Genomic DNA, 16,727 nt, shown 5'->3' on the forward strand with positions numbered 1-16,727 from the left:
TAGACTGTGGTGGAATATATGTGATGAAATCCAGGAATTAAAAAATCTTCCTATTTTTGGTTTCTAAAATTTGGCAGCTATGGACAGGAAAGGCCTAGGAATGGGAAGGAAGCGGCCGTGGCCTTAATTACGATACAGTCCCAGCACTTGCCTGGTGTGAAAATGGGAAACTACGAAAAATCATCTTCAGGGCTGCCGACAGTGGGGTTCGAACCCACTATCTCCTGGATGCGAGCTCACAGCTGCGCGCTCGTAACCGCAAGGCCAACTCGCCCGTTGAAAAGTCTAGTAAAATGATACTTGGAATTATGATCTTGTTGACAATAAGACTCTTTCTGTAACGTGCAAACAAGTTTTTGAAATTCACTCTTTAGTGAGGAGGGGGTTGGGTAATAATCCGAAAGAAATGGACTTAGGGAATGAATTTCTAAACCCACAGTTCTGGGATCATGTTACTAAGGAAACCAATACCTATGCCTCTACATTTCTTGCTAATTTATCTGCTTCCCTTGAAACCAGTAATACTTACGAACAAAAACATTGGTTTCCTGTTACTATAGACGAGCTAAAAGCTCACTTTGCTTTGTGTATTCTTATGTAGCCTATGTGATTAATCAAATTTATGTTAAAGTGACGAAAAATAAATAGTATGTAAGGGAATATTTCCTTTCACAAGTAATGGCTGGCCAAACGGTTAAGTCATTCAATGTGTGGAATTTCTTTCACTGGCTAAAGAACACTGCAAAGACCAGTCAATCAAACAGCAAATACACTTTCAAGCACCACGTTCATTCTCTTCGTGTGTTGACCCTTGACCTTAGTTGATTATTCCTGACATTGGTGTTGAGTCGTAGTTCTGTTTAAAAGTACAGTAGCGATTTATTTTATTGTCTATTAGCCATGGGTAGAAGCGAAGTGACGATCAAACAGCATGCCGAAAGTCACAAATCGGGACATTTTTATGTAAGGATACAGATGGCCTATATTGATGTGCCGACTCTGCAATCAAAAACTTGAAGAAGAAGAAATAAAAAATGTTTTGCAAGCTTTCCTTTGCCTTGGCAGCACTTCTGTGCATTTGGGCCTCTACGGACAGTGTCGATGTAGAGTTTTTTTTAGCAAGTACAACATAATTGTAACTGATAGGTGGTCTCAAATGAAGGGGGACACCTTTTAAATACCGTATTTACTCGTGTATTAGACCCCCTCGCCTATTAGACCCCCCCGGCTTTTTGAGACCAAGAGAATGGAAAAAAATAAATCTCGCATATTAGACCCCGTAACGAAATTCAGCTGAGACCAATAAACGATTCCACTTCGTAGCGGGTACTACAAGCTGTACTGCAGCTCTGGTGACGTCGTACAAATGTGTGTACAATTTTGCGCACATTTTCTTGAGCCCTCAGCTGCCTTTTGCCAGATCGGCACAATCGGAGCTGACAGCTTTATCTGCGACAGCCACTACAGCAGTACGGTACAAGCATCACAGAATATTGTCCGAGTTCGTAGGTGGATTAGCGTAAACGGAGAAATAGGCCTACTACTTTTTTATTCTCGACTTTCCAACTACAGACTATCACAGTACGTGTGTCTGTGTCTTGGAAAATTGCCAACATGTCAGAAAATATGGTGGCGAGTATTCCTCCGTAGACTCGCAATCGGCCATCAGTGAATGAATTGAGACTTAAAATGTCCCGTAAAAGCTGATATAATCAGTACTTGTGACGCAAATGGCGGTTTATGAAAATATGCTTTGAATTCTTAACCTTATATATGTCAATATGACGAACTTCGTTACTGTTGGTTCCATTGCCGGCTGTTTGGCCTCCCTGCAGGAAGAGAGGCGGAAGTGAAACTCTCCACTCACCGCAGCTTTCTACACTGAGAGAGCTCAAGGTTCGTCCGTCCGACCCGCCCGCTTCAAGCTCACACCAAAATCGTGTGATACGTCTGTCTTATAGTTAAGAGATGTCTATTTCCGTAGCTTTAGCACTATTAGCTGCCGTTCCCGGGGCCCTGAGTTTGATTTCTTATTTAAGTTAATAACAACAGCGCTTTTCAAATTTCCAAAGTGACCCACGAGGTGAACTATCAAGTGAAATAGAATGTACTCTCTCACTCATGTCCAGAGAACAACCAAACCAACATAGGAATAACAAATATATGAATTACAGTATCATAAGAGATTCTGTGGCTATTAAACTGATTACCGGTACCTAATTCTAAAAAGTAACAGCTGTTCGTATTCATGCTACTGGCCATTGTGAGTGCTGCTGGCTGCACCGCACTGAAATGCTTTGTGGGACGGGCTATATGCCAAGATTACCCGAGCAGGTCCGGGTACAGCCGATTATGGCTGCACGTCATTGCCAAGTGAGCACGCATGGACGCCTACAGTAGTACAGCTTGCTTACATCACGAAGGTCGTGGTATCGGTACAATAACGGCGCGAAAACGTACTATTAACAACTTTCTTTTGATAGTGGCGTGTGTCTAGTTAAGTTGCCTGTTGTTAAGTGAGTTTTGCTTCAAATCATGGAGGTAAATAGTACGAAACATAAGAAATGTAGTTTCACCGCAGCTTTCAAATTAAACGCTGTGAATGTAGCGGAAAAACAAGGGGTGAAGTCAGCGGCCAGGACATTTAATGTGCAACCAAACATGATCAGATATTGGCGCAAGCAAAAAGAGAAACTGGAAGCAGCAAATAAAAGTTTGCGAACTTTTCGTGGGACCAAAACGGGCAAATATCCTGAGATCGATATCAAAGTACTAGAATATATAACAGAGTTGAGAAATGATGGTTTTGCTGTAACTCATGATATGATACAGCTTAAAGCACTTGAAGTGGCAAGAACATTGAATCTCGGTCGGCAACAGTTCAAAGCCAGCAGGGGTTGGGCTACACGTTTCATGAGGAGAAATGGTCTGAGTTTGAGAAGACGAACAACTATTTGCCCGAGACTACCTCACGATTATACGGATAAAGTCATCTCTTTTCATCGTTACATCATTCAGCAAAGGAAATTAAACAACTACTTGCTTTCTCAGATTGGCAACGCAGATCAAACTCCGATCTATTTCGACATGCCCCGAAACACTACTATTCATGAAAAGGTGCTTCTAGTGTCGTAATGCGTACAAGTGGTGCTGAGAAAATGAGCTGTACAGTCATGCTTTGCGTAACTGCCGATGGTAGGAAGCTTCCTCCATACATAATATTTAAACGGAAGACTCTACCGAAGGGAAAATTTCCGAGCGGTATTCATGTTCGAGTACATCTCTAGAAACCACATGTTAATGGGTTCTCACTGCGTGGGCTCTTATCAAGAACGAAACTATTGTGAAAAGTTTCAAAAAAACCGGGATCTCAAATGCTCTCGATGGGAGTGAAGACGTCACGTGGGATGGTAACGCCAGCAGCGGGGAAGATGACGACACAGACGATCGTTCAGATGAAAGCAGTGGTTAGGATTGCTATAACCTGAACATTATAGCTTGTAAATAGACTTTTTGCCTACCGGTACGGTTTGCGATCTTGAACATTTTCATCAGTAATTTGTGTTTTTTAAATTGTTATATTACTTCTAGTCTTCATCTCTCTAGGATAGCGTAGTTCACAGCATTAGTGAAATATCGTAGTTTTTTATGCGTTTAATAGTTTATTGTAGCTGTAGTTTTATTGATATTTCTGTGTTGGTTAGTGTATCTAGTTCTGTATGTACCATGTCTCGTTTATTCCGGGAAATACACGTGGCAAGAAAGTTACTTGAGTCTCGGTTTCTTTTGTACACCATAACCTCCCTTAACTGTAAGTACCGTAATTTATTTCCTCACTCTCTTGTATTCTTGTATTCTCATTTTAGTGCCGGATGTTGTTAGTAAGTGTATATTTTGTGAATTTATTTTACCTCATGAATAATTATCTTTTGGAGTACAGTATTACATTTTATGCGGGCTGTGCGCCGCGGTCGTATTGCATCAGCTGAGCGTTAGTAACGTAGGTACGACGATGCTCGCGTGTTTCCCGAACTATCAAATACAACTGACAGTGACAAATGACTGGCCATTAAGTTCTTTTTCATTATTTTGTGTTAACATTGCTTAATACGGTAAATAAAAGTGATTGATTATATTTAAAATATATGTAGGCTAAAAAGTCATGTTCACCATTATCTTTTTAAATTTATAAATTTTCGAACGAAAATAGCCAGTAAAACGCAGAATACATTCATAAGTTTATTCAAGAATAGTGTAGAATGTTTATGTGTACAATTTATAGCCTAGAAGTCATGTGTTCACTGCACGAAATTTGATGTTATCGCATATTGGACCCCCCTTCGCATTTTTTGACTGTAAAAGTGGAAAAAAAAGGGGTCTAATACGCGAGTAAATACGGTAATTGGCATGTTGTACTTAAATCATCATTGAAATTCCTCTTCCTTGTAGGGGTGTTGTACTATGATAAATAAATACGTTCAGAATAGTATTTTTCACTTTGAAATTGTGTTTGTAAATTTGAAAATAAGCATATTCCTGTGTGTTCGTTAATACTTCTTGCAGTCTTATGTTGATGTTTGTCTTGTTTTCCATAGTGAATTCAAAACTGCATGACGAGCAATGTGTGATTAAACAGTACGATTTTACTCCCAACTGTTGTGTGCGCAATTTGGCAAATTATGCCTAGTTTTAACCAATTTGCTACAAAATGCTAAATTTGAGAAGTTTAGATGCTACAAAACGCTAAATTTGAAAATCAAAACGCTAAATCACTGATTTTTAAATGCTATAAACCACGAACTCATTAAAAGTGCTTAACTCGAAATATGACACTTTTCTTGATAATAAACTATAATAATATTGTCACAACTTGAAATGTGATGTTATTCAAGATAACAGCCAGTCGTGATTCTTCCAGCGGAAAAACAACATTACACCCATATAGCAGCCAATTTTATAGATGGATTTATGACGTTTTTCTATGTAAAAATACGCAGTGAGAGCAACATGTTCCCCTTAACTCAAGATTGCATTTTTTTTGACTTGTCACTTTTCTTGTGTAGCATCGATGTATTTATGTTTACAGGCACAAGATTTCTACCAATGTTTTAAGACAAACATATCGGTTCCAGATTACATTACTCAGTTTCGGCCCAATTGTCTCTGTAATATGATACCCAAGATTCAAGTTTCTGCCTACTCACAGTTTGTATAGTACCCAACAGTAAACACATGTTACCCACTTGCCCCATTACTGGAGTTTGGCAGCTTTTCACACAAATGCAGAACTATTCTGGTAAAGATTGGCATGTCAGGATGAGGTAGGGAAGCAGTTGTAGGTGCTCCAAAGCTGCAACAATATATTGCTATACAGAATCTGCTTACACTAACATTCTAAGGCCACATTTAGTGGGCTTCTGTAGGTTATAGTATTTGAACACTATCCTATCTTTGAAACGATACTCTCATGTTCACACATCTGTCCTGGTACAAAATAATCTCTGAACTTCAAATCTAGATGTTCACAACATTCTGAACTATTGAACCCTCGCACTCACCCCTATGTGAACGCTAACTTGTGGCAGACAGACTTGTAGCATCCAAAAAATTTGCAAGAAAAGGACACAACTGAATACATCCTTGTAAAACGAACATTTGCCCAGGCGGTCTTCTGAAGAGTAATCCTGCAATTCAGGTATAAGATACATAGCCATATTCAAAATGACTCCTATAATTGCTTTCATTTCTTTCAGTAATACTAGCTCACTTTTTCCAGATAGACCTGAGACTCGGAGTACCCATTTTATTTACTTTACATTTAGCATACCGAATTGTTTTGTTATTTCACTGAACAAATTATTGGAAAATAAGTTGGAAAAAAAGTAATTCAGTATCTGGTTTCATACCTTGTAGTGGTTTGTAGCCTGAAACTGCGGTAAACAGAGTTTCTTGAAATTGGGGCTGTTGATTTATAATTGCGCCAGCCATTAGCATCAGCTACATGTTTCAATTTCACCATCGTTTCCTCATCACTGGTACTGCTATTGTTCGTGTTGTCACCTCTGTTGCTTACTATGTCCAGTTCACTCTTCCGGTTCAGATATATCGTCAGATCTTTAAAAACTTGCCTAATTTTATCCTCTTTCATAATGCGGTTAGCCATGTTTGTATACTTACAGCTCAAGCGTTTGTGAGGTCGAATGGACTGGACACAGATGATGGCTACACTGCCATCTAAATAAATTTTGACTGAATGTCAAATACAGTAGAAGTCCATTATAATGAGAATTCATAGCAGCGAAAAATTTACTCTCTATAACGGATTGTCCTTATATCTGATTTTTGTGTAAAAGTCTGAAAAACCCTCATGCACTTTAAAATCGGTATGCAACGGCAATCAGTTTGTTCAAAACTTCCGTTTCCGCAGATGATATCCACACTACGACTTACTTGTTTGTTATTTATCGTAATCCGATAATACGTGAAGGTGTGTGTTTTAATTTCATTCTGTACCGTATTTCTCCTTTTTTTTTTTTTTTTTTTTGCGACTGCACAATTGTTCTTTATTTCTGCGGGTTTAAGGACCATTAACTTAACATTGGCATTATAATACACAAGATAACTCGATGGAAATTTTCCGGCATTACCTATTCCGTGCGTCTCTACAATACCGCAAATAAGGAAATTATTCTTGTTGTCTATAAAACTGTTACTTTTACACAGCGTCAGATATAACCGCTAGAAGCACGTCTCGCTTGTTGGGTTCGGCCAATTTCAGCGGCTAGCGATGTATAGGCCTAATCGCAAATGTTGAATGTCAACGAACGAATTTATTGCGCCACGGTATGGCCATTCCGCCCTTGCGTTTTTCGTGCACGTACCTCACTATTTCATCGTCAACTTCCTTAAAGCGTCCTTGTTGTGGACCACTGAATGCATTTTTTTAGCTCTTTGTCTTCACGCTAACGCTAGATATTGGCTTTATTTAGGCCTATGCCGTATTTTCTTGCACCTGCACAATTATTCTACAGTTCTGAGTCTTTAATAAACATTAACTTAAAATTGGCATTATAATATCAACTAGAACCTGTTGAAAATTTGCCGGCAATACCTTTTCCACGTATTTTTACAATAAGACTATCCATCACGAAAATATTCCTCTGTCTTTAAACCTTAATTGTACTAAGCGTCAAGTACAATAGACTCTTTATGACTCTGGCAATGAGTAGCCATGGCTTTTCTAAGAATTCGAAGGGTCGCATGTTTTGATACCTTTCTGCAGATTTGAGAAACACACAGGCTCTGTACAACTGGTTGTCGCGGCTAGCGATGTGTAGTAAACATGCGGTCGTTTTTTTGTCAACGAGTTCTGCGCGTGTGTGAAAGGAAGCACCATGGTTACCGCGGTAGTTTCCAGCGGTATCCATTAACTTACTGTTAGGCCGCGAATGTAACAACCCTCGAGTTTTCGCATGAGATTCTGAGAAAAAAAAAAGTCTTGGATTCAGAGAAATACGCTATCACTTCAGAGATTTCTGTGGCAAACAGTCACCTAACCTAACCGTATATGTAGCCTGTTATGAAAACATACTTGAAACGCATGTAGAGAAATAACGTCCTCGCGAAAAATTTACATGTAAATAGCCGTAACTATGCGGGAGATGATACGAAATATCCTTTGAAATCAGTGATGTACTCTGCCATATCTTGAGGTGTATCACATTCTTACTTAATTTCTGTATATAACATTAAAATTAAGATGTCTTTTATTCAGTCTTTATTTTTAACGAGTTAACTGCTATCGGCCACATTATTTACGCATTTATTACGAAAACGTGTTATCCTCTTTCATTTCGAATTTTCTTTAGAGAACAGCAGTGAATGGGTGTTACTGTTAATACTAACCAACTCCAACGTTGCCTTTGAATGTCGACGATAGAAATCGCTAGTGCACATGGCGAGGAAACTATGCCGAAGGTAATCGATCCCATGCAATTTCATCGCTGGGGTGCATAAATATCGGTAGCGGAAAAAATCGTGCGTGCTTAATCGCTCGTAATAACTGATGTGCCAGTGATAGGGTTCTCGCTGTAACCGAAGGACGATACAGTTTAATATAGGAATTTTGAAGGGACAGAAAAAGTAGTCGCTATAACGGAGTTCTCGTTATATGCTGTACTCACTATAGCGGACTCCTACTGTAGTATCTCGATTTTGCAAAGTTCCACGCTGAACCAAAAGATGGCAGTACAGTATAGGATCCTGTGTTTTGTTGGCTGAAGGACGGCAGACGAGCGGTGAGCTGTGTATGAATTAGGACGGTAGTCATTTTTTCACTTCTGTAAAGTGAAAACCGTCAATACAGAATGATTCTAATGTCTTGTAATAATAATAAAATATGTTTGGCTTCGACCTGAAAGGGAGTTTCGTAATGGTATAGATGTTGATTCCCATAAGGAACCTAAAATATTTGTCCTGAATGAGTAAATTTATAATACCGATATAATGGAAATGAAACAGTCTCTAATAGTGCATTGGTACTCCCAGTGGCTCCAAGTAGCCTATGCAGTGGCCTTCACAGTATGCACTAGCCATGTGTCTTGGTAGGTGTGCTATGTACCAACTGATGAGCCCAACTTAGCACACTGGGGCGAAACGAAACTCTGGCAATGGTGTTTCGTAATGTTTGGCCTCATGTGACAGGCGAGCAGTACGGCTTGATTCAAAACTGCCTTTGCATTGTTTTAAAAGTAGCGTTTTACAGAGTAATTTAAATTCAAAATTTCTTCATCGTGAAAGTCTTCCTGAGCGTGCAGGGGTGGTTTCTGCACTTTGTCACATTGGTATGTCTACAGTGTGTTTCACACTTGCTAAGTTCGAGTGAAATCTCAATTCTTTTGTATTCAGAGTTATTTTTAAGGAGTGCCACAATATAACATAGCGGGGAAGCAGAATCCGCGAACGCAAGATGTCGACGGTTGACGAAAAAGCTTGGCTTATGTAATCATAATTACATGAATTCGTACGCATCAAACAACATTGTCGAGGCCGATGAAGCGGCATTCCTTTTACACGCTGAAGCTAAACAGACTTATGGTTTTAAAGGAGAGATGTGCCAGCTAGGAAATCATACAAGGGCAGAGGAGTTCACTGTACTGTGTTGCAATGCACAAGGAAGCGAGACTTCAGTTTCCGTGTCATAGGAAAGCTTGATAAGACACTATGCTTTTAAAGAATTCAAAAAGTACAATAAGCATAACAATAAAGCATTTGCACAGGGGAGCCAGCATAATTAGTCCCTAGTCTTTGAATAGTGTTAGTTTTTCATTGGGTGACTTTGTTTGCCAGTGATTTTACCAAGTGCATTGTTTGAATACTGTAAATGCACTTTGTTGGGTACTATTGGCAAATAATTTTTTTCGCCTTGCATTTGATAGGTTTAAATTGAGAATAAAGGCGGTTGCTTGCATTAATGGTTCTTAGAACACCTGGTGACGGCACAAGGGTTGACGTTTCTGAAATGTGAGTTTGCTGTTAATTTGAAATAATGTAATTCGAAGTGCGAATTTTGCATCCCAACGACTTTGAATTAACGAGGTTTTGCTGTACGTCATAATCCGGTCCCTAGTGATCGTAAAAAGACAGAAATTTTACTAGTAGCTCAAAACTGTGTGTGAGGAATGCCAAAATGAAGGTGGTGATAGTAGCTTAGTTTTCGACTTGATGCAAAACTTGCCTTTGCCATACATTCCCATAACAGGGATTTTATTTATGGCATATCTCGGTATAAAATTTCTTTTGTGTGTGTGTGTTTGTGTAAAATCTCAGCCCTTTTGTGCATGTATTGTGAAGGGAAGGGGAACAGTGAAGTACAATCATTTCTGTTTCAATATATTAAAAATTCAGTGACTTCAGAAGTGCAAGAACTGTTTTTCTGACTGGGGCTCAGGTCAGGACCGATTGATTCAGCATGTTTGAAGAAAGTGGCTCGCCACTTTCCTGAATGAAGGCATTCTTTCTACCATGTTTGGTGTGTTTAGGAAGAATCTTAAATGGGTAGATGGAATACACACTCAAACAGATTTACTAGAAATTCTGCACAATTAGTGGTCGTGATATGTCCTAGGTTTCAAGACTTGGTGGCCTTTTGATAGTATAGGAAAACAGTTCTTATGTAACAAATCTTCCCATATGGCCTAAGAAGAATTGGTTTGGACCTACTTTTTTTTTTTTTTAAGTATGTTTTTGATGCTGTCAAGCCAGGCATAATAAAGACCAAACAGTTCATGTATAGCGTGTTGGAACATTTTTTTTGCATTGCATCCATGTTATGTGGATTGTTACAAGTAACTAATCTCATTTTGTTCCGTATTGAAGATACAATAAGTAAACAAGTATTTGTATTGAATAGCTGGACACAATATTTTTAGTCTTGAAAGAGTTTACTTATGTGAATGGTATTCCTTGGCCAAATTTGGGTAATGTGCCTATAAATGCTGTGAGCGTTAAAGGCCTAGTTTAATGTCTATGCATACTTGTCGCACTTCACGTTGACAGGACTTCTATGATAAAATACTACTTGGCCTAAACAATAACGGCTGTTGAAGCAGTAAATAGAATTGAAAACAAACAAACAAACAAACAAAAAAACCCTTAAATTGACAGCTTGTATTTGAGTTAGAAGTGTTATGTTTTCAATAATTTCTTGTTAAAAACCTGTAACAGCTTAACATAAATTTTGCTTAAGGAGTTATTTAGAGATTTATTAAAAGAACTGTCATGTTTAGGAATCGTTATAAATTGGACAAATTGCACTGTACAGAATACTTTTTCTGCATTATACTCATAACGTAATGGTAGTTTTTTTCCTTGGTTCCTCTTGACACTGGAGGATTCAATTTACTGTGAAAATTACTGGCATTGACTGCATAAGAAATGTTACGGGTCTTCTATAAAGGATATACTTTTATTTAATTGTGTGTTAATGTTACATTGTTCCTCGTTGAAAATGTTTGTTCTTAAAGTCCATTCTTCCCTTTTGGCTTCCAGGCTATAGATGAACCTGGATTCTCGGTAGGATATGCACAAATGTGCAAAATTCTGTCGAATATGCGTGTACCTGCTGATGGAAAATCTGACACGCAGGAGTTCGTGAATTTCCGCAAGCTCTTAATCATTCGCTGTCAGCAGGAGTTTGAAAAGAACAATGAAGAAGAACTGAAACGTGATGCTCGGTTTGAGGAACTTAAGAATATCGAAGATCCTGTAAGTATCACGAAAATAATTGATGGTTTTTGTAAATTGAGTAATTTCCTCTCAATTTTTAACTCCATTATTCCTATCAAAAGCTTCCTGCTCAACTCTTAGATGTTAACAATTATTTGCTTGTCATATGGCATTTAGTGTTGGGAGTATCAGAAGTGTTGTTTGGTTTGGTTTGTGGCCTTTGTAGTTGACACCTATGAGCAACCTCCTTGTCCGTTTGTGCGATGAGATAACGATGTAATGTCTGTTTTTTCATTGCTCCCCCCTTCTCTCTCTTCCCAGCAGAGGACAGTGTACTTTCAGCTAAATTTAAGCCCAATATTTCAACTGCCTTTATCATATCTGAGTTTTTCCATTTTGCATGTTCTTCAGCCTTGTTTTGACTTCCAAGACATGAGGTTGGTTTTTTCTGTATGTGATCTTGATGGTGGTGGTGGTGGTGTTTGTCTCTATCAGGGTACCGGTTTTCTGGAAAAATGTGGGAAACGCAGGGAAATGAAAATGCTGAAAATACAGTACTGTATTTACTTGCTTAGTAGGCCTACCTTTTCTTTTTTGTGCTGCTTTTACAGCCAAAAAAAAGTAGAGGTATCAATTATGCGATATCCTCAAATTTTGTGCAGTGAACACATACCTTCTGGGCTGTTACGAGCTATAAATTGTACATGTAAACATAATACACTCTCCTTTACCTAATTTTAAAATGTATTCGAGTTACTGTGGCTATTTTGATTGTAGGGCAGTATTTCTTAAATGTAAAAAGACAATAACTGATGAACACAACTTCAAGTCCCACATACAAAGTAAATATAGTCAGTTCTACTGACTCATATCACGTCATAAGTTTAATTTCATTAATTCATATGATGAGGTTGAAATCATGATGGGCATATGGTCGTAAAAACCAATTATGAAGATTTGTCTCATTTAATACTTGATCCCATAGAGAAAGGGGAATAGGGTTATTGTATTAAATTATGCAATATGGATACAAAATAACTAATGGCCTGTCATTTGTCTCTGTCATTTGAGCATTAGGCCTACCACACAGCATACCTTATCCCTGCTTTCATCGTGTTGTCATTCCAGATGACGTAAAGTCATCTTCACTACCATCTCGTTAGCCATGCACTGCTCCCCCTGTAGGTGGGGGCGGTAGAATAACACCCACGGTATCCCCTGCTTGTCATAATAGGTGACTAAAGGGGCCCCAGGGGCTCTTGGAGTGTGGGTTGGCGACCACAGAGCTCTCAGATGAGTCCTTGCATTGCTTCCACTTGTGTTAGGCTCCTCTCTGCTATCCGACCTCCTGTGGTCAAATCTTGTTCTTTTCCGACCCTGGTGCTATTACGTTAGCGAGGGCTAGCGAGTCTGTTATTTTCACACTCTTAGTTGCCCTTGCCTTTCTTTTGCCGATACTTTCATTTTTTGAAGTGCCGGATCCCTTCCCTTTTGTTCTCTCTGATTAGTATTAGAGGATGGTTGCCTAGTTGTACTTCCTCTTAAAACAATAATGGTTTTCTGTGGTTTCTCATTTTCACACCAGGCAAATGCTGGGGCTGTACCTTAAGGCCACGGCTGCTTCCTCCCCATTTAGCCCTTTTCTGTCCCATCGTCGCCGTAAGACCTATCTGTGTCGTTGCGACGTAAATCTACTAGCAAAAACAAAAAACAATAATCACCACCACCAGCCATACACTGCAGTGGAGAGCATTCGAGGTCCCATCTTTTTGAACCTTTTAAAAATAGTTCAGTTCCTGGCTATATAGTCCAAACAGTGAGAATCCAATGGTTTCTGGAGATGGTCTCCAATATTCCCAGTTGGTATACGTGCAGCAAAAGCCACTCCTTCTGAATAAAGCCATGGTGTAGAAAGAGTGTCAAACCACCAGCTTACAACTAGCATAGTTGTTCCTCCGAATTTAATAAATAGTGTTTAGATAACTCTGGATAGCTGCAGTTGTTGAAACCAGGCCCTTATTTTTAAGTATATTTCATGCTTGTTCTCTTCATTTATCACATCACGATTTACCTAAACAGCTGTAATGAGATGAGAGGGACTGCATTTTGGTTAGTTACGTATGTTATCAAGTGCCCAGATAGTGCCAGGCATTCCACAATGGAAAAATAATAATAAATAATAGAAAAGATTGTAGCTTTTATGGATATCTGTAGGTGTGGCAGTAATGCGCCTTATTGCTACAAGGTTTAATTTTGTAGGTTGGTTGTCTCATTTTTCTTTACCAACGCACAGTATGTTTTGTTTGGCATCTCGGAAAACGTAAAATCAATATCACTATTATTTGTTAGGTACATTGGCAAGTAGAACAATTTCTGTGATTGTAATGTTTTCATCATTTACCGTATATACTCGTGTATTGATACCCCCCCCCGGCTTTATGAGACAAAGAAAATTGAAAAGATAAGTCGCATATAAGAACCCCCGATCTTATTCGTCGGAGAACAAGAATTCCGCTTCGAAGCGGGTACAAGTCTTAGTGCAGCTCTGAAGACATCACACAAATTGGTGAATAGTTCGTATGACCTACGAAAATAAATACGCGTCGAGGCCATGCCGTACATCTGTTTCGTGGTTAGCAATTGTCTGCCTCTGTAGCGTAGGCCTACTGCAGCTCTGATGGCGTCGCACAAATAGGTGAATAGGCCTAGCTTTGTGTCCGCCCCGTGCATTGCAAGCATGCATCAATCTTGCTACATGTCTGTGTTTTGTAGTTAATGTCTGCCAGCGTAATGGTTAGTACAATTAGCTGCCGTTCTGGGGAGTCAGAGTTCAATTCCCAGTATCGTACAGCTGGAGATTTACGAATGGCAGGAAGGTTGATATATGTGGTAAAAACTGTACGCCACTGTTGGTGTGTCTGAAAAGAGGTGTACGGGTTGAGGAAACTAGTTTACTTTAGTTGAGAAATGTTCGCGGTTATATAGCAGGCGAGATCAAAGTGGTCGTTCATTATCTCGTAACTTGGGCCAATAGAGGTATTATTTTGGAGAGAAGTAAGAAGTCTTCAAGAAATTGATCTGTACTTCAATTACATATCTGATCTATGACTTTTACAAAAATTTTCGTTCTATCAACACGCAGTGCTAATTTCTAAAATTATACAGTGCCATATAAACTGCAACTGAACTCAAGTACTTACTCCGTACTACATTTAAGTCCATATTTGATTCTTCTTCATACACAGTGCTCTCTAACATACACGTCTTAATAACGTATTTGGTCTATGACTTCTTCATAGACACCCATTACTGATACATAAAACTGTACAGTGCCTCAAACTACAACTGAAAATATGTATTTGACTTTAGACTACTAGATAACTAAAAAACCTCAATACACAGTGCTCCCTTGCGTTATAGTGCTCCATAAACTGCATCTGACAGCATCATCTAAACTTCATTTTTACCTGTGCATTTTATTTGTGTTTTTTGGCTACATTTCAACACTTAGTGCTGCTTAAATATTTTATTGCTTCACTAGCAGAACCCAAACAGAATTATTTAAACTTTGCATGCATTGTTTTAGACTTATTTGTAATTGGCTATTAATCATGAATACTGCCGAAACCGGTACCAATTGTTATTAAATAGGAATGTAAACTTACATTTCTTCTTAAGGGTGAAACCATTATATACCTTCTATTAACTTAATTGTTAGGTAGTGTTCACCGTTTGTCTTTCTATGTTTAGAAATACTGCCTTTGGATAAAAATAGCTAGTATAACTCCAATACATTGATAAGTTTGTTAAATAACGGTATATAATGTTCACACATACAATTAATAGCTCTTTATAGCCTAGAAGTCATGCGTTCGCTGCACAAAATTTTGAGGTTATCGAATATTGGACACCCCTCTACTTTTTTGGCTGTAGAAGTGGAAAAGGAAAGGAGTCTTAATATACGAGTAAATACCGTTCTTCTCTCCAAAAAACACCTATATTTGCCCGAGTGAAGAGGTATTAAACGGTCACATCGTTAATGATATGCCTGCTATATTAATAGCTATAGACATGAATATTTCTCAACTAAAGTAAACTCTATTCCTCACCCTGCTGAGGTGGTGCAGCTCTTTTAGGCACACCTGCAGTGGAGGGAATTTAAATGTATCATTTTTACCACATATCAACCTTCCTGTCATTCGTTAATCTCTGGCAGTACGGTTCTATACCAAGAATCAAATCCAGGCTCCTGAGAACAGACACTGCGCTGGTGGACATTCTTAACTACAAAATTCATATGGTGTGTTTGATGCGTGCCTGCAAACACACAACTATTCCCATATTTGTGCTAAGTCGTCAGAGCTGCAGTAGGCCTATGCTACGGAGACTACATTTTTTTAACTACGAAATAGAGGTGTACCGCATTACTTTGCATGTTTTCATTGCGTAGGTCGTATTGACGAAACTATAATTTGTGTGATCTCATCAGAGCTGCAATTGGGCTTGTACCTCACGTCCGTAGCTTCACATCTCAAAAGATAGTTTTTTGGTAGTATTCTCTGTTAAGGTCGAAGACTCTGCACCATAAAATAAGACTGAATATGCAAAACACCGAAGTAATCGGAGACTGAAATTGATCATAAAGTTCCTGTTACAGACAAGCTTGCTCTTTCTCTGGAATGCAGCCCCTGCCTGTTCAACATGGTAAACATGGCCGACCGTCACTTACGTACCATGCCCCACCAAATTTAATGCATGGAAAACTGAAATATCGCAGGTAAAATACAGTGAAACCTGATTTAGGTTGTTGTTAGATTCCCAGAAAGTGCTGCACTATCTCTTCTTTTTATCTCTCTTCTCTTTCTATGTTTTTAGAGAACTACGGTAATTTGTTTCGAGTGCAAGGATGTTACTGTGTTTACCTCATTTAATTTTTACTACTTTCAAATATTAAACTTCCTACTCCTTTGACGGTCTACCTCTGTCCAGATAGTAAAATCATTGCTGTCATTGTTCTTTTCTTGGATTTTTTGACAACCATGTACGTGTTCTGATATTCCATTGCTTGATTTTAAATTTCTACCTCATTTTTCTCCTATTGCCCCATTTTTTCTCCTTGCTAGTTTTCTTTCCTGCATATTTCTTTTTTTTACTACTGTTTTCACTTGATTGCTAAGGTTTTTCCTTCCCTATTTATTTGCACTTGTTTTCCGATGATTTCCCCATCTTTCACAAGAGTTTCTTTGATCAATGTCCATTCTTCTTCTACCCCTATAATCTCAAATCGGTCAGTTGTTCTTGCTTGGTATTTCCTTTTGTTAAAGTCCTTCAACCAGATCTCCTACGTGTGGTATTTTGGGGCATTGAACTTTAAGATCAGTTACGAATATCCGGTGGTTACTTACTGAGTATAACATAGGTAGCACTAACATACCCACGAGCTTACATACTTGATGTAGTCTGTGAAAATGTAGTTTGGCGCGTTCTTGATCTTTCCATCC

The 16,727-nt window shown here is 38.7% G+C and overlaps 1 protein-coding gene across 5 annotated transcripts in view; it reads left to right on the forward strand.

Moving 5' to 3' along the window:
• Positions 1–16,727, forward strand: part of LOC136876417 (eukaryotic translation initiation factor 4 gamma 1) — a 700,368-nt gene that overhangs the window by 559,198 nt on the left and 124,443 nt on the right. For all 5 annotated transcript variants that reach the window (XM_067150372.2, XM_067150376.2, XM_067150374.2 and 2 more), the window contains one exon: positions 11,050–11,265. In XM_067150372.2, the coding sequence (XP_067006473.2) occupies positions 11,050–11,265 (216 nt within the window). The remainder of the gene's footprint in view (positions 1–11,049; positions 11,266–16,727) is intronic.

Source organism: Anabrus simplex, chromosome 6 (assembly GCF_040414725.1).
Source record: "Anabrus simplex isolate iqAnaSimp1 chromosome 6, ASM4041472v1, whole genome shotgun sequence".
Lineage (NCBI taxonomy): Eukaryota > Metazoa > Arthropoda > Insecta > Orthoptera > Tettigoniidae > Anabrus > Anabrus simplex.